General features: G+C 39.9%; 2 protein-coding genes and 1 non-coding gene across 7 annotated transcripts in view; 2 read left to right on the forward strand and 1 right to left on the reverse strand.

Moving 5' to 3' along the window:
* TMEM209 (transmembrane protein 209) overlaps positions 1-6,285 on the reverse strand; it is a 31,595-nt gene extending 25,310 nt beyond the window's left edge. Inside the window, exons 1-5 of the mRNA XM_002913435.4 lie at positions 6,187-6,285; positions 5,112-5,248; positions 4,912-4,970; positions 3,614-3,745; positions 2,873-3,114 (exon numbers count right to left, since the gene is read on the reverse strand). Of these exons, the coding sequence (XP_002913481.1) occupies positions 2,873-3,114; positions 3,614-3,745; positions 4,912-4,970; positions 5,112-5,248; positions 6,187-6,189 (573 nt within the window). The 5' untranslated portion in view covers positions 6,190-6,285. The remainder of the gene's footprint in view (positions 1-2,872; positions 3,115-3,613; positions 3,746-4,911; positions 4,971-5,111; positions 5,249-6,186) is intronic.
* Positions 6,286-6,360: 75 nt separating this feature from the next.
* The window catches only part of SSMEM1 (serine rich single-pass membrane protein 1), a 28,104-nt gene continuing 12,076 nt past the window's right edge, over positions 6,361-22,388 (forward strand). Inside the window, exons 1-3 of one of the 5 annotated variants that reach the window (XM_034672109.1) lie at positions 6,361-6,449; positions 12,873-12,927; positions 14,453-15,285. In XM_034672109.1, the coding sequence (XP_034528000.1) occupies positions 12,873-12,927; positions 14,453-14,946 (549 nt within the window). In that variant the 5' untranslated portion in view covers positions 6,361-6,449 and the 3' untranslated portion in view covers positions 14,947-15,285. Of the gene's footprint in view, positions 6,450-6,754; positions 7,118-8,479; positions 8,683-12,678; positions 12,743-12,872; positions 12,928-14,452; positions 15,286-22,388 lie in introns of those variants that run through there. The other 4 variants (XM_019804286.2, XM_002913436.4, XM_034672117.1 and 1 more) reach the window with 4 other exon arrangements.
* On the forward strand, positions 15,823-15,925 carry LOC117795463. Its single transcript, XR_004619504.1, has one exon. It is a non-coding gene; the product is annotated as a U6 spliceosomal RNA (small nuclear RNA).

Raw genomic sequence — 22,388 nt, forward strand, 5'->3', positions numbered from 1 at the left:
AACCCTTTTTAAGTATTTCTTACTGTGTAATATTTCATTGTACAAATAAGCCATAATTTATTTTTACATTCTCTTATTCTAGACATTTGAACTGTCTACAATTTTTGGCCACTGTAAATAATGTTATGATTAACATCTTTGTACATAAATCTTTTCTTAATTTCTGAGGACGTCCTTCAGGGGATTCCTAGAACTGAAATGATTGGATCAAAGCATGTGAATATTTAAATACATATTCCCATTTTATTAAATGAAAATGTTACACTAAGTACAATTCATAAGAAAGCTGATAGGAGGACCTATTTTGGTATATATCCATCAGCATTACTACTTTAAAATGTTTATTTGATACAAAAGAATTTTTAAAAAATTTACATTTAACTTGTTTCCTTATACTTAATGAAGTTAAACACTTTAAAAATACAATTACTGGTCACTGTATTACCTATTTTATCAACTATTTACTCCAGTACATTGATAATTATTTTTACTGGGGTCTCATGATAAATTTATATTAGCTTGTGATAAATCAAGGATTAAAAAATCTTTTATTAGTTTAATGCTGTTTGAAAATAAAAATGTTAATCCTCTTCCACAGTGGCGTGGAGCCTACTTACAAAAAATCCTTACATATGCTATGATGATATTTGGGCTGTTTCATTAATTGGTTTATTCTTGTACAAGGGGCATATTTTATGCATAATATATATTACCTTATTTATCCTCTCAATAATAGGTAAATATTACTACTGTACCAATTTTAGATATGAGAAGCTAGGTAACTCACTCAAGATCCTTCCAGGATTTCAATCCAGTTTTCTGACTATAGAATTTATGCTTTTAACATGTTTTACTGGATCAGAATTAGCTGTCCATACACTAGTAGAATGCGGGTAACTATTGAAGATGGCTAACGGATATGTTTGAAAACTTCCATAATCAAAAGTTTAAAAGTAACTTGTTTCTTGAAAATTTAAAAGAACTCAAACAGCAAAATTTCAGGGCTCTAATATATTCTGCAGATATATTTGATTAAAATTTAAACTTTTTCTTCTCTATTTATTTAGGTTTTCTACTTCTTAGTCAACCTTGGCATTTTTCCCCTAGAAAAATAATTATTCCATTTCATTAACTTTTCCAAGGTATTAGTTTGGTCCAACAAATACTTATATAGCATCTATATTCCATACACTGTACTGAGAAAACAAAGATGAATAAAAACACACGATCTTGTACTTGAGGTTACAATCTAGTAGAAGAAGATAATTAAACAATGTTACCAGCTTTATGTGAAGAGCTATTTGGTACAGATTAGTAATAGTTTCTAAGAAATAAAAATAACTTACTTATTCAAGAGTAAACTATAGTATTTTCACTAGATGAGTATTAAGTGACCATTAAACAAATTATATTTGGGTGGTAAGACTAGGAGTGATTTTTCTTTTCTCATGAAAATGAAAGCTGTTTTTACACATCATACTTACCTATGGGTTATGAATTATCACTACATATACATTTCCTCATAATATTTAACTTGAACAAAATGTCCTAAATTCTGTTACTTGCCAAAATTATTATCAGGTAACCAGTAGTATGAAATTTCATTATAAAGAAATATTATGTAAAGAGTAAAGGCAGTGTGTTGATTTCATTTCCAGATATTCCTCATTTAACTAGCAGCTATAGAGATGTTAGTCTAACTAGCGAGAGCATCTGAAAAATGTGATCATCCCCCCCTTCTAAATGATGGGTTTTTTCCAAGATTTTGTTTATTTCTTAGACAGAGAGAGACAGAATAAGCAGGGGGAGCAGCAGAGGGAGAGGGAAAAGCAGACTCCCATGGAGCAGGGAGCCCTATGTGGGGCTTGACCCCAGGACCCTGGGATCATGACCTGAGCCACAAGCAAATGCTTAACGGACTGAACCACCTAGGCGCCCCTGATTTTTTAAAGTAATCTCGACACACAACATGGGGCTCACACACACAACTGTGAGATCAAGAGCTATACATGCTACTGACGGGGCCAGCCAGGCGCCTCTGGCCATCTCTTTAACGCTCCTTTTATGTTCTTATGCTTCAGGCAGGAGTCATAATTTCAAATTTGTCAATTTTGCTTCTATCAAGTCCAAAAATGAGAACTACATCCCACTTTACTGTGGGAGATGGAATGAAGGTTTCTAATCATCCTTTTCGAAAGGGGTGTCCATCCTCAAGAGTCCAGCTACCCAATGCTCTTTAGCTTAGGAGGTAATCCAACATGATGAAAGCATTAAAATTTTATTTACTTATTTAGGGTTTTTTTAAAGATTTTATTTATTTATTTGTCAGAGAGAGAGCACAAGCAGGGGGAGCGGCAGGAAGAGAAGCAGGCTCCCTGCTGAGCAAGGAGCCCGATGCAGGACTTGATGCCAGGACCCTGGGATCATGATCTGAGCTGAAGGCAGATGCTTAACCGACTGAGCCACCCAGGCATCCCAGAAAACATTAAAATTTTATACGGATATACAAAAGTTTCACATAAACAAGCAAGAAAGAAGGCAAACATGAATTTAGAAACTAAAGTAAAAAATTACTATAGTCTCAAATAGGATGAAAAACTCTGCAAAAGATCCTAGATGGTGACCCTCAGTCCATTATCTTTGCAAAAACTAATTTCTTCCTTTTATTTTAGGATGTAGTATAAAGAACTTCTGACTAGGTATCAGGATCTGGGTTCTGTTCTTAGCTCTTAGAACGGCAATTTGGGCAAGTCAATTACCCACTGTTCTTCAGTTCCGTCAGTGAGAAAATGAGTTTTGACTCATTTGCTGATTTTCAAGGTAGCTCCCAATTGTAAAATAATGTGACTGGCCAAGAGAAAGGATTCATTACCTTGTTATAACCACTGATAGGAGAGTAAGTCACTCCAGGGCTATAGGAACCGCTGCCCCCTGATGACAGACCTTGCAGCTGAGGGCTATATCCAGTTATACAGCTGGTGGTGAACTTGGGGCTGGTACTGGGTGAACGAGATGGGCTATAACTCAACACACTCTGACCCTGAATTGAAGGAGAAGGTGGAGAGGGAGGGATTTGGGTTGCTGCCAGATCATGTGGAGGAGTAGTCTGTACAACTAGAAGGAAGGAAAGAATAAATAAATAAATAAATGAGTGAATAAATGCTGTGTGTGCATGTATAAACAAAATTTCTATAAAAACAGATTTAATGAACTGAATCTTTTTCAAGAAAAGAGAAAGTAGTAGGGTGACTTGGTTGTCAAATTACATAACGTATTATTACCTAAGGACACAAAGTAGCTGTTTACCATTTCCACAGATTTCAAAGTAAGAGATTGGCTTCAATGCAATAAGAGTTAGTCATTTAATTTTAATCGTATTTAAACAATGGAACAAACTTTCATGAGGCTGTTGAATATTATTTCCACTCAGTTTATACAAATAGGAATGATAATCATTGGTCTTAAGACAATTTATTATAGACTTGCTTAGTATAGTTGAACCAGATGGCCTTACAAGTCCCTTCCAGCTCAGCCTATAAAAAGGGCAAATTAAATTGAGAAAGATTTATTGCCAACTTTTCCCCCACCTTTGCAAAAGATATAAAACACTTACCAGCTGTTTTCAACCCTAAAAGTGTTTGCTGTCCAGGGCTAACAACTAGACTTGTCGGTGCCACAGTGTATTTGAAGTATCTCCAAAAATCAAATAAGGCGTTTAGGCTGAAGAGGGATGCAAGGGCAAGCTCTGGAAAAGAACAATATATTTTAATTTTAAAAGGGGGGTAGAACATTTAAGGGGGGGACAAAATTCTTCGTACTTCAGCAAGTTAACAAAATTGAAAGCTATCTTCTTATTCCTTGTAACAGTTACCATTTAATGAATGTCTACTATATATAATGTTTATCACATAAATCTCTATTTAGGGCATTTACTAGTGAATTTAAAAATATTATCAGGGCACCTGGCTGGCCCACTTGGTGGGGGATGTGACTCAATCTTAGGGTTGTGAGTTCAAGCACCGTGTTGGGTGTAGAGATTACTTAAAAACAAAAAAAAATCTTTTTTTTTTTTAAGATTTTATTTATTTATTTGACAGAGAGAGAGAGAGAACACAAGTAGGGAAAGCAGCAGGCAGAGGGAGAGGGAGTAGCAAGCTCTGCGGCAGAGCAGGAAGCCCAACATAGGGCTCAATCCCAGGACCCTGGTATCATGGCCTGAATCGAAGGCAGACACCCAACCAACCGAGCCACCTAGGCGCCCCAAAAACAAAAAATCTTAAAAAAAAAAATACCATCACTAATTCTTACAATCTTATACAATAAACATTTTCACCTTCACTTGACTAGAGAAGTCAAGTGACTTTTCCAAAAACACACAGCCAGTTACTGACGTCATGATTATACCTCAGGTATGCAGATTTCAAAACTTGCTTATTTCCTTGCCACACCACCTCCCTATCACAGACTCCAGGTTAATGTGTATTAGACTATGGAATTCACTCTGATTGCCATAAATACTCTTCAAAATCAAGGACTACTGAAGAGCAGAGAGAAGCAGACAGAGAGGAAGGAACAAGGAAACTGAGAAAGGCATCAATGGAACAGAAATCTGGTTGTTCTTGAAATGAGCAGTGGAAGGGAAGTAGAGAAGGCATTTCACCAAACATTGTTTTTCATCATGGAACTCCAATGATTACCTGGAATTATACTGTTTAATTTGTTTCCTCTACTAAAAAGTTCCTTCCGTGAGGGCAGGGACCTTATTCCCTTCTTGCTGTATTCCCAGTTTTTGGAACATAGTACACACTCGAATATTTATGGAATGCAGGAATGAATACTAAACTGAATTAAACACGAATGCAGTTTTTCAATGGTAGTAAATCTAAATCATAGTAAAAATTAATTACTTACCAATATACCAGAGGGGCCAGTATGTCACATTATAATATGAACTAATCAATTTTCCAGTCCTGAAAAAATCATAAAGGCTTTTCAAAATCTTAAAAAAAACAAACAACAATGACAACAAACACCCAAAATCAAAACACCAAACCTGTGTAACCGACCACTGGCCTCTTTAAGTTTCACTTTTTTTTGGCTAATTAACTTACATTTCAGTATATATCATTCCAGCCATAGATACATTTAGGAGTCCCCAGGCTAAAACCACTTTCTTAGCTTCTGTTTCTTTTCTCATCTTGATGGTTCTGTCAATAAGGGAAGCACTAGGATTTGTCTCCCCTTGCATCTATTAAAAAATAAAAAGCACCAGAATTAATGAAAGAAACCACTTCTCCATTTAAGAAACTTGTGTCCTTTAAAAGAGTAACTAAAAAACTGCACACCTTTCCTTATCTTTAAAATGTCTTTCCAAAATTTTTTACATTTTACTATTATTATATGAAAAGGGAACCCTAAATTATAAGTTTATTGGCATCATATTGTAATCAACAGAGAACTGGCTCATCACTTGAGAGAATACTTCCAATGAATATATATGTCTTATTTTGTATTTAAAGGATGGTGATTACATCCACAATTACTCTGTATTGTACTTCTGGAATATGATACAAAGACTAGCCCAAGGGCTAATTTAAGAAACTCAAAATACCAAGCTTTGGGAGAAAATATTCCGTATTAGCTATAAGCCATTAAAGACTCTCCTCTTACATCTTCACACAGAAGCAATTAACTGCCTACCCCCGTAAACAACTCTGCACTCGGGCTTTCGCACGCCAGACACCCATTTTGTGTTGCTGATAAAATGTAAGGATTGAAGTTTTATAAGGGCAAACACTCATGGTGTGAAGTGAATGAGAGCCACTGGGGAGTGTGCAGTTTGGGTCCACATGGGATTTATATTTCCTTTGTTTCCCTAGGCCTCATCTCAGACAAACATAAGACCTTTCCGTATCTACAGTCGTATCCATAGAGTTCAGAGAAGCACCCTTCGCGCCTCCCAGTACTCGAGACAAAACTTTCCAGTCCTCAGGACTTCCCTCCCTGGGTCTCCCAGCACAAACTTTAGCAACCCTTATTGCTTTTTTCGTCCTTCCACTACAGGTGACGGGACGCCTGGCCACACCCCCCTTTGGCTGAACCCTCGGCAGATCCACAGTCACGGAAATCCCACGGCCCGCGCGGACTCCACGTCCGGGAAGCACAAAAATGACCCCCAAAACGCACCATGTTCTTCGGCCGGAAGCCGCTGGCTCGCGCCACTCTCTACTGCACATGCGCGAAGCCAAGAGCGAAGGCGAAGGCTACCGGCTTGCGGGACTACAGTTACCGGAAGAACGAACTTTCTCGCGAGAAGAGGAGGGTGGGGGAGGGATGAGAGCTAGGAGCGTTACCAAGGAAACAGCTTTAGTGTTTGTGGCTCCCGCTCTTCTGCGGGGAGAAAGCTGAGCAGCAAAAATTCAGACCAAGTTCTGAACCCGCAGTAAAAAGTAATAACTAACAAGCTGAATTTCTATATATTAATATACTTTTAGCTTCCTTAGGGTATTTATGGACTCACATTTTCCAGCAGATTTTATTAAGCAGGGTAGCTAATTGCAGGGTAGAGTATGTGATAACGTGTCCAGACACCCATCAGCGACGACAAAGCATTTCTCACAAAAACAAGTGTTCTGATCCGACGTAATTTCTTAAATATCCTTGTAATAAGGGTGCTGCCGTAGGAAGAAAGCCCCAAATGTGTTAAAGTTGCTGGTGGTTTTGAGGTTTAAAAAAATCGAATCGTTAACTTTTCTTGCATGTTCTTCGGAAGAACTTCTAATCTTGAGGAAAAGGTTCATCAGGGAGTTCAGTTTGATTTTATTTAACAAATACAAACGCCTACAATGTGCAACTGAGCCACGCGCGGGGACGTAAAAGTGGAGTTCCCTGGTTAGTGTCTTGTGGAGTTCAGCCGGCTGGTGCACTAGAGGGGCAGGAGAGGTGGGGCACAGTGAGCGTGGAGGGGGTGCGGCTGGCAGGCTCCTGGCGAGCTTCCTGGAGGAGGCGATGCAGGCCTAAGGCACAGGGCCAACAGCCACGATGAGCAGAGCGTGGGGACCCGCCATTGGGGATGTGGAGAAATGTTACCCTAACGAAAACATCACGCCTTTTCACAGTAAGCTAGTGGATTGTTATGTCCCGTATGTGTCGATGACCAAAATTTTTCCTAAGATGCACCTAAGGTCAAATAGAAGAAAATTAAGTTTCCTCGTGGTATTGAATATTAATGGAATCTGCAGGTATGCTATGCTCTTGAAGATCTAACAGATTTTTTTAAACTGTGATTTTAATAATTTTTAGACGGCCTTAGCAGCATTGGTGTTTTGCTCTAGTTTTGGATTCAGTGATGAACTAACTCGAAAATTGTTCAAAGTGAAAGGATTCAATGTATAGTCAAAATTAGAATACCAGTTTCCTCCCCACCGCATACCTCTTTCCTAAGTAATTGTATACATTTGATGTCATTTACAACAGACACTTTTTTTTTTTTTAATTTTAAGTAGGCTCCATGCTAAGCATGGAGCCCAAGCTGGACCTTAACTCACAACCCTGAGTTCAAGACCCTAGCTGAGACAAAGAATCAGAGGCTTACCAGACTGAGCCACCCAGGCCTCCCTACAACAGACACATCTTTATTTCTTCTCTTAATGTCTTTAAGTTATTGTGCACTTATTGAAGACTTAAAAAGGAACACTATTATACATAGTGTTTTGCTATATAACTGGCATTACATATTAGTTTGCAAGGGTTACCATAAAAAATACCACGGACTGAGTGGCTTAAACAACAAAAATTTATTTTTTCACAGTTTTGCAGGTTGGAAGTCCAAGACCAAGGCACCAGCAGAATTGGTTTCTCCTAAGGCCTCTTTCTTTGGCTTGAAGATGACCACCTTCTGTGTCCTCACATGGCCTTTTTTTCCTGTGTCCACACACCCCTGGGGTGTTTCTTTCTCTTCTTATAAGGGCATCAGTCATATTGGATTGGCCTATCTTTATGACCCCTTTAACCATAATTCTCTCTCTAAAGGCCTATCTTCCATTATGGTCAAATCGGGGGTTATTTATTCAACATATGAATTTGGGGGAACACAATTCAGTCTATAACACGTTAGATGAGTGCATGTCAATTTACAGTGATATGATACATACGAAAAGGCTGAAAAAAAATGAATGGATACCTCAGAGACTTAGATTTTCCAGACATTAGAATTTAAAGAAAATACAGTACGTACAAGTTTCAGAAAAATAAAAAAAGATTAAGGTAGAATGCACCCTATTGACGTATGCGGGAAATACCATAAACTTTCATAGAAATAATTAAGATAAATCTTCCAAAAACTTAGAAATCCAAGAAGTGTTTATCATTTCCTGTCACGGCTACTGAGGCATATGTCACAATAGGTTGTCAAGGAAATTGTCATACACACGGAGTGAAGTACTTCCCAGTCATCTTCATTCCTTTGAGCATGCTTTATTTTCAAAGCAAGAAGCCATCATGGGAGACCTTTTTTCCTTATTTTGGGAGGTGGATCCTCCCCCCATACCTTTAAGTTTTACCATTCCAAGTCAGGAATACGAATGCCGGAAGGAGGACTCTTGCGGGGCGATAGGGAGTTTCCTGCTTTGGTATTTTGTCATTATATTGGTCCTGATGTTCTTCTCTTGGGCTTCTGTCTGGGTAGGATATCCTATTTCATTTAAAATAATATGTTTACTGTATCATAGGGGATTTTCCATAAAATAAATTCACTTTACTGCGATCAAACTACTTTTTAAAAGTTTGTTTTCTAGTTTTAAGAATAATGCTATCTCGTTGTAGAGCATCCAAGAATACAGAAAAGGATGAAGAAGCAAATTTAAACTACTGTAATCCTATCCCCTAAAGATAGCCGTTGTTAATATTTTGAAGTAATATTCTAGTTTTTTTTTTTTCATTTTCTCTATCTCAATCTATTTCTCTCAATCTCTCTTTGATCTTACATGGTTGGTATTGTATTGTTTATGTTTTCATATCCTGCTTTTTAAAAACTTAATATTATATTGTAACGCTTCTTTACATCATATTCACACAGCAGCACTCTTAATGACTGCAGAATTTTGTCTTGTGGCTGCACCATTACAAATCTGCAATTCTGAGACATTTAGTTTGTTTGCAGTTTGTCCATAGGCTATGTAATGCTGGGATAAACTTCCCTACTGGTACATGACCTCCAAATTCCTTTTGTAGCCACGTAATTCTAATCAAAGATAGAAAAGTTGTCATATTTATAGAATACATGTTGTAGGATCTAGGAGCTTTTAGAATGAGGAAACGTACTCTCCCGAAAGATAAGATGCAGAACTAAGCAGAACGAAAGTCATCACTTTAGACCACCTACTAGCAGAAGAAAATGCCATGGTCTTAGGAATGAGATAGCCCAGTTTTTCAGGACTGTGAATCTCCAACGCATTATGAGTAACCGAGCTCTTATACATTGCTGACATAGAGTCCTTGCTGGCCATTAATACCAGGCTGATGATTAATCAAACCACCATCATTTGGCATTACAGCCAGAGCGTTGGGCTGGCAATGGTCAGCTAGGCTGACTGCTGCCTCAGCTGTAGATGGAGAGGAGGAGGTTTGTTATGTCTATGCCAGCTGGATTCCATTATAATAATCAAAGACTCTTCCCCTCACCACCTCTTCCCTCTAAGAAGAAGTTTCATCTAAAGTCTAAATGCTTCTTAAAGTAGATACTTTGCCAAAGGAGATTTAGAATAGCGATCCCTTACATGTGTCCTAGATTCCCTAGCTAAGTATATTGAATCTGTCTGGATTGGCCAGAAAAGCTACTTTAGAAAATTAACAAAAAATTGAAATTGATTCCTGGCAATTTCATCATGAAGACCACTTAAGACATCTAAGTTATTCTTCTGCTCCTTGGCCTGCATCAGCTCTTTGGAAGCATAGAGCCTGAGCCTCAAGGACCTGAGAGAGCATGCAGTCCAGCCTCCTTTTTGTGGACAAGTAAGATACCAGTATCCCTCCTTTTTTTTTTTTAATTGGTAAGGCCTAAGGAAATTAAGTGACTTGTCCAATGTTGCATAAGTTGTTAGTGATGGAGGAGAAATAGACCCAGGTTTCCTGCCATGTGATTCATTTGCTTCAAAGCATAGCTGAAATGTTGAATTAAATCTATTCAGGGCTGATTAAAACCTTAATTATCTTAGAGGTTTTGTCTTTCACTTTGTACCCCTATGGCAGTTACAATCGGGCAGAACTGCTTCTTGTGAAGGGTCCCAGATTTGAAATCTGAGAACCATATGAGAGCTAGTCAAGGAGGATGGAATTTTTCTTTCACTTTGAACTTCATTTTCTCTGCTAAACTATGAGCCTTTATTTACAAACCTTGAAGTAATGGTAAAAGCGTGATGGAAATGTGGTGGTAATTATCCTCAAACGTGAAGCACACTGATTTCCTCTGGATTTGCCACTCTTTAAGATGCATTTACCCTTTTGCTTTCAGACACTATATATACTATATTTAGTTTATGTATTTGTTTAGTGTTTATTCAGACTGCTAGTGCTGGTTATTTTTCCAAACAATACCGGTCCAAGCTTCTCATTTTGCATATGTAGAAACTAAGCTTTAGGAGATGTTAAGTGAATTGCTAAAATTGCAGAGCTGTTCCATGGTGGGAAGGCAGAGCCCTAGCCTAGATCTCTCCACTCTTCTCCCCTACTCCTCAGGGCAGGCACTGCTGATGTTTTTACTCACTGACTCACACACAGATAGTTAATAAAATGCTTTTGGTAACCACAGTTTATGTGGTTTTGCATCAGCTTGATGCAAAATCTTTTGATTTTGTGATTATATTTTGATTTGGCATCAAGTCAAATATGGAAGCTTTCCATAAAAATGATGTAAACCTAACAAATATTTTTAAACATTTCTCCCTGTCCATTACAAAAGTGTGCATTATAGAAAACATGGAAATTACAGGAAAGTGCAAAAAATAAGAAAAAACCACTCCAGATTACATGGAAATAACCAACTACTATGAACTTTTAGGTGTATAAACTTCTAATCATTTAATAATTAGCTCTATACATATTAAATTTAAAATAAGCCTGCCCCCCCACCAATCATTGTTAAAAGATATCACGAAAGAAGATTCCACTCGTAAGGTTTTCAGAGAATGTTTGCAGTAACCCAAAAAGCAGAGAGGTTCCTCATTAAAGATACTTGCCTGATGTTGTAGAGATCAGATATTAAGAAAGGAATAGGCCAAGGATCTTGGATTGTAGTTATGAATACCAAGTACAGCACTTTTTTTTTTTTTAAGATTTTATTTATTTATTCGACAGAGATAGAGACAGCCAGCGAGAGAGGGAACACAAGCAGGGGGAGTGGGAGAGGAAGAAGCAGGCCCACAGCGGAGGAGCCCGATGTGGAGCTCGATCCCACAACACCGGGATCACGCCCTGAGCCAAAGGCAAACGCCCAACCACTGTGCCACCCAGGTGCCCCCCCAAGTACAGCACTTTAAACCCAAAGGAAGTTTGACTTTCTACAAAAATTCACTTTTTCCCCAATTGTAGACGACTTGAAAAGTTAGAAGGAAAAATATCACTGTTTCACTCACAGTCTCAACCATTGCTAACACTTGTGTACATTGTTTAAAGTCTTTTCATATTTTTAGCTACCTTGTGATTATACTGCAATACATATTTGCATCTTGATTTTTAACTTAGTAGTATAACATGTATTTCCTCATGTTGAGGCATGTTTTTCTTATAACAATTTTTACAACTATGTATTATGATTGTCCATAATTTATTTAACCAATGCCTTCCTTTGAATTTTGAATTTTATATTATCCTAATTACACTGTGATTATTTTTGTGCACACAGTTTTCTCTCTTTTAGAGGTTATTTCCTGGTGATAGACTCCTGGTAAGGATTATCATGTGTCAAGAGTGTTACAAGCATTTCTAAAGTGTTGATATATTCTGAAAGAGTTGCTTTATGTTTATATTGTAGCGAAATCGTATCCAGCATCAAAAAATGGGGGGCTGATCTGGACAATGGAACACATTTATTTATGGAGTATTGGGCTAGGATATTTGAAATTGAACTATTCAAAGAAATCCATTTCTTTTTTGTTGCCAAATTCACAGACAATACGTTACAGTTGCATAACTTTCCTTTTGGAGGAAAATTTCTGAAGGACTTAGGAGGTAATTAAGTTTATGAACTCTGGTAAAGATCTTCAAGGATTACAAAAAAGGTCACCTGATAAAATGTCCTTTACAAAGTAATTTAAAATGAACCCCGGTACCATCAAATCTGTTCTTTTTTAAAATTTATTTATTTATTCAACTGAGATAGAGACAGCCAGCAAGAGAGGGAACACAAGCAGGGGGAGTGGGAGAGGAAGAAGCAGGCTCATAGCAGAGGAGCCTGATGTGGGGCTCGATCCCATAACGCCGGGATCACGCCCTGAGCCGAAGGCAGACGCTTAACTGCTGTGCCACCCGGGTGCCCCTCAAATCTGTTTTTAAATGATATTTAAATGATATTTCATTAAAATGTGAGTACCGGAAAACTTTATAACCCATAGATCCTTAATCAGTATTATTTTCTCTCAAGTCTTTGTTCCATTTGGTTTGGTTCACCACATTTTGGCCGACTCTGCTATCAAAGCCTGGTCTTCAAGTGGGCAGCAGAAGAGAGGATCACTATAATAGGAACTCAGTAAGAATTTATTGAACTGTACTGAATGTTTAAAATTAGACATTGTCCAAGAGTCTAGGGCAACAGTGTTTTATGTAAATGAAAAACAACCAACTGAGACCGGTATTACTGATCTGTATTTCTGAAACAGATGTCGGAGAAGAAAAAGGATGAAGACAGTGGGACCAGCACCTCAATCAGTAAAGGTGAGAGCCGGTGCATATTTGGTATTGGACCCTGATGAGAGAAGTACGTGCTGAATGTGGAAAGCAGCAACCGAGAGTGGTGATAGGGCCTCCCCAGACCTGTGGTGGTCCCTGGGATGGGCTCCTTGCTTTAGCACAGGACAGCTTAGCTACTTTAGCAGAGAGGATAGAGGCCATAATCTGCAAGTAGGTAGAGCTCAAGTTCTCTTATCATTCCGCAAGCATTCTCCCTTCCTACGGCTTGCCTTTTGTATAACTTTATTGTTAGTGTTGCCACAGGACTGTGAGCTTTATACGACATCTTTTTTAATAACCTATAAGCAGTGGTGTGCTGGTAAGTGTTTAACAACTGGCTTTCCAAAAATGGGTATGTGTATATACGAGTTTTTTTTAAAAAGTTGTTGATGTAAAGGATTTATATCACACAATTTACAAGGAATAAAATGTATAGTACACTTTACGGTAAATTCCAGATAGATGGCCAATTTTGGCAAAACACTTTCCATGATTTTCTGCCAGACCCTTGCATCCTTAGCCAACTGATAGCTTCAATGGATGAACAAGTATAGTCCGATATGAATGTTATTTTCCTTTAAGTTAAGGAGTAAGATGAAAGAAGCAGGAAGATGTATGTTACAACTTAACTTGGGCATCAAGGATGTGACTTCTTTGCTGAATTGGATAATCGTTTTAGAATACTCTGGAAGGATATTTCCTCATCTTTGGGTGCCATTCACTATGTAGTAGCTACAGGATGACACTTTTAAATGTAATCTATGTTAGTAACATGTTCTTTATCACTTTAGGCCTAGATAATCAACAAAACCATAAACAAGACCTGATTAAAAAAAAAAAGACCTGATTTTTAGTGCTTGTTGATTTTTATCCCACTCACACTGATTTCAAATTACCAACATGCTGTTACCGAGGCGGAGTTGGGAAGAAACGCACAGTAGCGCACAATTACATAGTATTTCCAATATCCAGATACAACAGACGTAAATAGCTTCAAGAGCTATTTCTTAATAAAATGTAATAAAATAATTAGGAAGTGGTCAGTTTTGAATATTTATTACATTTTTGTGTAATAAATGGATTTAATGGCAAGTTTGTATAATTTAATTTTGACTAATGGCTGTTTTTAACAAACATCGCACAGAATTCCTGAACGTTTAACCATCTGTTCTTGTGAGCTAGCTGGTAGAAGACAAGTCCAGCACACCACTGTACAAAGAAAAGATCCTTTCTAGTTTCCTGCTACCCAAATCACATTCACAAACATGCTTGAATCTTTCAGACTTCAAGGCAAGGGAAAAAAGTGTCCTTCTCTGGATAAGCCTGGTGACCTTTCCCTTGATCTCATATCAGGGGTCCAGAAGGCTTCAAAAGCCATGTGTCCAGCCTCTATTTGACCCTTCTGCTCTATAGGAGTGAGTCCACACATGCCGTAGGCTTCCTTAGGTGATAGGAAGTTAGAATAACCAATGATATGCCTAACTTCTTGATTTGTTTCATCGGTTGTTAGCAAGCAAAGACGCTTCCTATAAGCGGCAGAGCAAAGATGGTGACTGGGACTCTTTACAAATGATGAAAAAGCCAAAGCAGAGCCAACTTACCCCTGTAACTGACTCAGAAGTGGCTTTGGTCAATGCCTATCTTGAACACAGACGAGCCAGGCGCCATTCTCAGTTCTACCAGGTGAATCAGAGCCAACACGATAGTGATACTACTGAGTGTGACAGTGAAGAATCTAACTCGGGAGCCTCCTCGTGGAAGGAGAGTGAAAGTGAACACCATGCATCATCAGCTAGTATTAAGAAGAGAAAACTAGCTCAGAGGCAAAGGAATGTGGGAAGTTACCAAACCAGGGAAAGGCCCTGCTTCCACTGCAAAGCCATGAGAACCAATGAATGGTTGACCCGCCATTTCCTTCAAAATACTTCAATAACCCACATGAAGGGAGATATCCAAGAGGACAATCGTGTACCTGACATTAATACAAAATTCAGTAAATTTTGAATTTTATCAAGTCCTTACCTTACTTGCAACCTGATGAAAGAGATGAATAAAACATAAAAAAAAAAAAATCACCAGAGCTCTAGGTGCGGAGGCTTTTACAATAAAGTCTCTCTACTAACAACAAAAGCATATTTGAAACCCAAGAGGTAAAACTTCAGATAATCCTTTGTCCAAAAACAAGCCAGAGAATTTGTTGGAACATCAGTGGAACATCAAAGATCTGCTTCTACTATGATTTTTTGATTCAAAAGAGCACAAGACATATTTTATTCCTTGAATGTGTGTAGTTTATGTCTGTAATACACATAAGGAAGCTCTTTGAAAATATATTTACGTTCAGAAACCATTTAAATTTATTTGTATGTTTTGATTGACTGAGTGGATTAGGCGACATTGGTTGGCATAGAATGGACCATATTCTTCAGGTCCCTACTTTCAGGTGACTCTACGCTGTATTGCTGCGTGTGTGTCAGCTACAGTTGGTGAGGAGGAAGAACTCAAGAGCCTGGAAAAAGATCTGATTCCCAGAGTAGAGCTAGGAGGGAAGGCAGTGTGGCCCAGAGGGTGGCTGGGTCGTGGGCAGTCCACAAGGTTATTGTCCAAAGGCCATGGCAAATGTTAAAAGAAAAAATGATTCTGACACCTGTTCTTTGTTTTTAGATTTTATTTGTTTATTTGAGAGAGAGAGAGAAAAGGAGAGAGCACAAGAGGGGAGAGGGAGAAGTCCCACAGAGCAGGGAGCCCCGCACGGGGCTTGATCCCAGGACCCTGAGATCATGACCTGAGCTGAAGGAAGATGCTTAACTGACTGAGCCACCTAGGCGCCCCTGACACTTGTTAAAAATGGTAGGGAGGACTTTATTCAAGACAACTGTGGTGCTCACTTTGGCAGCACATATACTAAAATTGGAACAATGGAAGATTAGCATGGCCCCTGTGTGAGGGTGACCCCCAAATTCATGGAGCATGACATATTTTTAAATAAGTCAGACAGAGAAAGACAAATATGGTAGCATCTCACTTATACGTGTAATCTAAAAGAGCCAAACTTACATAAAGAGAGAATACTGTGGTGGTGGCCAGGGGCTGGGGTGGGGGAAAATGAGGAGATGTTGGTCAAAGTGTTTAAACTTTCAGCTGTAAGATGAGTAAGTTTGGGTCATCTAATGTACATGGTGACTCTAGTTACAAACACTGTTAGAATTACATAGTTGAAAGTTGCTAAGAGTAAATTTAAAATATCTTCACCACACACAACAAAATGGTAGTCATGTGAGGCGGTGCATGTGTTAACTAATCTTATTGTGGTAATCTTTCACAAAATATATATATGTGTATCAAATCATCATGTCGTACACCTTAAACTTATACAATAAAGTTGGGATTACATCTCAACAAGGTTAAGTTTGAAGAATTAAAAAAAAATAACTATGCCACAAAGAGCTATAAAAGAAAGTAAATCTATCAACCATACCTTGAAAAGAAAAAGACTATTGTATAATAGGGGTCAAATCTATTGTAGTAAGGGAGAAAAATCAAGCTCAACGCCAAATACAGCAAGAACAAGTCATGACTTCTAGCCAAAGAGCAGGGTAAGGGGGTCAGTGAATGGAAAATTTCTAGGACGAGACATCAAGGGTAGGGGGATTCCTGCTAAGCTGACCTAACAGGGTTCTTGGTAAAGGCAGCCAAGGACTCAGATATCAAAGATAGAGCATGAAGAACTTGATCAGATATCAAGGGTGAGGGGCTCTCAATAAACTTACTTAGCAGGATTCTTGCTAAAACTGGGCCAGGCACCAAAGTTGAGATCTGGTCTTGAAGAGGGCTCAGAGGAGCCTGACTAAATTTGGGTCAGAGAGAGCCTTTATCGAAAGTTAGCTGCGGGGCGCCTGGGCGGCTCAGTCGTTAAACGTCTGCCTTCGGCTCAGGGCCTAATCCCAGGGTCCTGGGATCAAGCCCGGCATTGGGCTCCCTGCTCTGCTGGGAGCCTGCTTCTCCCTCTCCCACTCCCCCTGCTTGTGTTTCCTCTCTGGCTGTTTCTCTCTCTGTCAAATAAATAAATTAAAAATCTTAAAAAAAAAAAAAAAAAGAAAGAAAGAAAAGAAAGTTAGCTGCAATCTAGACATACATGGGGTTGGGCTTTTCAGGTAAGTGGGAACCCCAGAAGTGGGGTATTCAGGCAGGCCTTAGTAGGTGGGTAGCCATTCTGGAGACCCTTCTCCAGAGGGATAACGGAACCCCAGTTGGGATGTAAAAGAAGGCCCTGATTCCGGAGAAGAGGGCTGGCGGGCAAGGAGAAGACAAAAAGCAGGGACTGCAGGCACTGGGCTAGAGTTCAAAGAGCTTAAGTCTTAGGGAAGGACTTAGGTATTACAAATATGATAAAGACTGAAGCCTGATAATAAGGATAATAAGGCTTTCACGACTCACTGGCAGAGAGACCACAGGCTATGACTTTGGTTTCAGGAGTTACTCCTGCTAATAGTAGCTTTCTTAACTGATTGCAACACAGGAAACTCGGTGGGGGGGACGAAGTGGGAGCCCTGACCGCTGGAACTAGGCCTCTAGAATCCAGGGCATGGGGTGACATTTCTGAGCATATTTGTGGAGACTGTCTTGTTCAGATCGCCTAAGTATTGGAACAGGTCTGAGGCCACGAGCAAAAAAGCAGGATTTCAAGACATACCTCAAGCATCAACCTTTTCCACGAAAACTTCCCTTACTCCTTGACACCCTCCTCGACTTCTCTCAGGCAGAACTCCCCTCTCAAAAAACGAACGAACGAATGAACAAACAAACAAAAACCAAGCTCAAAATACAGTAGCAAATTGCAGGGATAAGATTTAGACCCACTCTGTCTGGCTTCAGAGTTTCAGAGTTTGGGCTCTTAATTACAATGATCTTTTAGTGATTATTCTCTGAAAATGAAAGATCCTGATTTCAAGGTAAGTCACTCACCACCTCTCACACAGCCATAAGTGATGTCCAAGCAGATATGATCTGACCAGGAAAAGGAGGATGAGGACTATTTTCCAGATAACAGAGTAAGGACCCATGCCCCAATGTTTTGCTTGTGAATCTAGAATATGAACCAATGACATTATTATCTGAAGAGTCATATCACGGACTGCTACTTTTCTTGTCTATGGGGTTAGAACAGATTGAGGGGGTAGGAGATAGTGGGGGGTAGAAGAAGGAAGCAGGATTGAGTTAAACCAGGGGCTATGGTTGTGAGGAGATTAGGGTAATCTGTGAGTACATTAAAGCAAAACAGAGGCGAAACACAGGTGGGAGGACATCCGAAGCCAAAGAAAGAAATCACAGAATCAATGGAATAAGGCAAGGACATGGTGGGGGAGGAGCAAAAGTATAGCCAGGCACATTGGAACTGGATTACTGTGAGAGGAACAGTACCTGTGAGGTGGCGGATGGTTCATGAAACCAGGGCTGCAAACACGACTTGTGGCTGGGTGTTGATTGTATGCAGAGCCTGGGGTGGGATCCCTGGGTTGCGATACAGTCCCTCCTTCGTTTCCTCCTTGCTGCATGGGATAAAGCAGGCCACCTCTGGTTTTCATGATAGAAAGTTGTAACCTGTTCCGGTAGCTTACTTGAGGGGAGGTGTGGAATTCTGGGGCTTGCCTCCTCTCTGTGGTCCCTTCATGCAGCTAACTGATCAGAACTGACTCCTGTCCACTTACATCAAGCATCACAGCTTTTGTCAAGAACTGCGATGCAGAGAACTATGGGATGGAAGCAAGGGTCTGAGATGGATACGGGGAAGGATAAGAGTATCACACAGGAGGTATTTGGAGAGGGGGTGGGGAATGGGGAAAGGGAACTGTGTCTACAGGGGTGCAGTCTCAAACTCGGAATCAGTATCTGCCCTCCAGGACTGGGTGGTTGGTTTTGGTGGGAGAAGAGATAAATCAGTAAGTTGAAGCCAATAATAACAGCAACAATAATACTGATAATAGACAACATTTAGAGAATGCTTGTTATGTGCCAGGCACCGAAGTAAGCATTTTATAAGGATTATTTACCCTACACAAGCCTGCAAAATAGATATTTTCCCAATCTTATAGATGATAAAACTGAGGTTCAGGGCAATTAAATGACCTACCCAAGGTCAGACAGCTGGTGAGTGTGGGGAGCTGGGTTTTGGGTTTTGTCTGGCCACAAAGATTTTGTTTTTACCATGATGATAATATGTTATCCATGTTCTTAATGAAGAGCAATTAGATAAGAGCTTGGGAGATCCAAATACCAAACGGAGTCCAGAGACCAGAGAAGGGCTGTTAGTGGAAAACAGAGCCAAGAATCAGAGATCGGAGCAGTTAAGCTGGGGAGGGTCCCCACTGTTGAGTGGAGAGGCCTTACAGCATCAGCTCACGTCGTCTGCCACAGTGAGCTTGGCCAGCTTATCCATAGATCAGGCGGAAACTCAGGGTGGTCTTTTGAAGAAAAGGTGGGGGGCACTGGGGGAACTGGAAACTTGGCTGGAAGGGCTGCTCTGCAGTGTCCAGGAACAAGAGGCAGTAGTGACTCGAGCAGTGAGGTTGACGGCCAAGGATGTGAGTGGAGAGCGAGAGAGGACACTGCCAAAGAAACCAGGAGCAACCCCAGCTCTTCCCCAGCCCCACCCCTTTCTCTCAGGATGGAGAACTATCTCCCCACAGATCCCAGTGTTTCCAAAACAGCAACCCATTGATAGATTGTGGAATCAATTTAGAGGGTTGTGGCTAGCATTTATTAAAAAATAAATAGAAAATAACAGTGCATTGCACATAAGAAGGGTAAGTATTGTTTTTGTTTCAGTGTGTGCGGACTGAGTTGCAATGCAAAATGTGTCTCTTACTAAGGTAAGATACAAAATAAAAGCCACTGCTCTGGAGTAGCTTTCCTTACAGATTTTCTATCAGCCAGCTACTCCCGTAAGTTAGGGAAGGCAGTTGTCACTTGGTGCTCTCCCGATTGTTGTATGCGAGTACTTAGTAAATCTTGACCCGTACTGCAGGATGCGCCAACTGTCTAGATTAGTGAAAAGCTTGAATTAAATTATACTACTTTAAAAGAACTTTAGGTTTATTATTTTCAAGTAGAGTAAGTGGAAGCCAGCTAACCAACTGTTGCCTGGTGCACAGGGCTAGGTTTTGCCTTGATGAATAATAAACAAGTGTAATTTGTAATTGACATTTCAAAGAAGGCTTAGAAACAGGCCAGCCTTTGTTTAAATCATAATTACCCTGTTTGTATGTAAAAGGATACTTCTAAAGCTTTTCAAAACAACTGGCTCTTTTAAGTAGATAATTATTCCCCTTCCAATCTTGTTTACACTATTCAGAACTTGAGTGAACTCTTTTTTTTTTCCATAGATAGTACAAAGGTTAACTTCAGCCAGCCCTTCCTCAAATTATCACAAATTCCCAATTAGTAAATTCTAAACAGCGTTTCCCTGTAACAGTATACCAAAGACTTGTATGATGTGTTCTTTATTGCTTTGAATAACATCTGACAAGTTTCCAAGTACCAGGCCACCTGGATATTCTCTATCTGTCAGGAACATGTGGTCACAGAGGTGCAGGGGAGGGTAGGAGGAAACACAAATTATGCACAAACATGCAGGGATGGCGAAGGAGACAAAAGGGAGAAAATGCCTTTTATTTATTTATTTTTTTAGTTTCTATTACATAGCAACTGAGCTGCACATTTATAAGCACTTTTTAGTGTAAAAAAGAGCTACACTTGACATCTAAATTTCACAAAGCTGCAGATAAAAAGAGGACTGAACTTTTTTTTTTTTTTTTATGTAGACTGGAAGTTATTAGAGAGACCTCGAGGGGTTGGCAGGGGATAGATATATTATGAAAAAAATTATACTTGTCCTGTTTTGAATAACTTATTTCACATTGCAGATTTCAACTCAGTGCACAAAAGGACATGCATGAAATGCTTTTTTAAAAAACAAAACTGTTATAATCCCAGGCCATGCTCCTTTCTAGTTCTTACCTTTTTATCTTGGAAGTTTGGCTTCTTTCGTAGGTGGTTCCTCAGGCTGCCTTATTACTGGGGCCTGCTGTCTATTATTGTGTTCGTTTATTAGGGCTTTCTGTCACCATGAAGTTTCGTGTGCTCGAAATCTTGATTTAGCAGTGAGAATATCAGGCGGGGAGCCAACTCTGCTACTGATTAGTATAAATCAAGAGAGGGAAGCAGGGAGATAAAAACCAGGTCCCAGGGGAAGGGTCTGCAGCCAGAGTTAGGAAGACTGACTAACAGGTCAGAGAGTTGAGTGCGGGACAAAGGGACTTGGAGAAATGGCACCTTGGGCCTGGGGCTGCTTGTCTTTTTTCTGAGGACACCTCAGGTGTGTTCTTGCCCCCATTCCCATGTTCACGAAGGGTGGTTCGTGAAGGGGCGTGGGAGCTAATTCTGGAAAGGAAGTTGGCTGCAGGAGGCATTCTGAGAAAAGCTGCTCAGGAAAGAAATGGTCCCTTTTCGTTTGGTGAATGATGTCTAGTCTGCATATGATGGCAGCGATGGTGACAGCTACCTGTGTCCCTAAGTGTATGTGTCTGAACACACCCAAGTGAGAATATGGAAGAGATGGAAGAGACTAGGTCCTGAGCTGCTGCATTAATGAATTCTGGAAACATCCTTCTTTTTGGGCAAGAAAATTACCCTTACTGACCATTTGAAGTTGGCTTTTCTGTGACTTGCAGCTAATACAGGGTCTTAACCAGCTTCTTGTCCTTTATGATTCATACAGCAGCTCTTTTTTTTTTTTTTTTTAAAGAGAGAGAGCGAGAGCAAGTGCATGTGGGAGGGAGGGACAGAGGGAGAGGGGGAGAGAGAATCTCAAGCAGTCTCCATGCCCCAGCACGGAGCCTCACATGGGGCCCGATCTCACAACTCTGAGATCATGACCTGAGCTGAAATCAAGAGTCAGCCCTTAACCCACTGAGCCACCCAGGTGCCCCTTAAAGCAGCTCCTTTTACCTAGAAGAGAAATAACTTCAAATAAAGTGCATGTGCTCCTTTGATGGGGCCTGGGCTTGGCCTGTAGTGATGATGGTGAGAGCTATTAATCACTGAAAAATTCCAGGAGTTTCTTTTCCCCCGATTGTCCTGCATGTCATATGGTGTGATCTTGCCTGTTCCCATCCCACTTTCACCCTATCCAGGCATGGATTCAGTAGGACTTCCTTCCTATCGGAGTCCCCTCCTCTGAATTTGGAATTGGGACCAGGAAAGAGATCAGTCTCTGGTGACTGGACTTAGAGCAGATATACAGGGTTGACATTTCCCCTCATGTACATTGAGAGCCAGAGAAAGCAGTTTGTTGCTGAAGGGTAAGAATCAAACCAACAGAGAGGGGCGGCGAGATGGGATGGAAATTTCTGATGGTTTCCAAGTCCCTGGTTCCAGTTAATTCCTAA

This window comes from Ailuropoda melanoleuca, chromosome 1, assembly GCF_002007445.2.
Source record: "Ailuropoda melanoleuca isolate Jingjing chromosome 1, ASM200744v2, whole genome shotgun sequence".
Classification (NCBI taxonomy): Eukaryota; Metazoa; Chordata; class Mammalia; order Carnivora; family Ursidae; genus Ailuropoda; species Ailuropoda melanoleuca.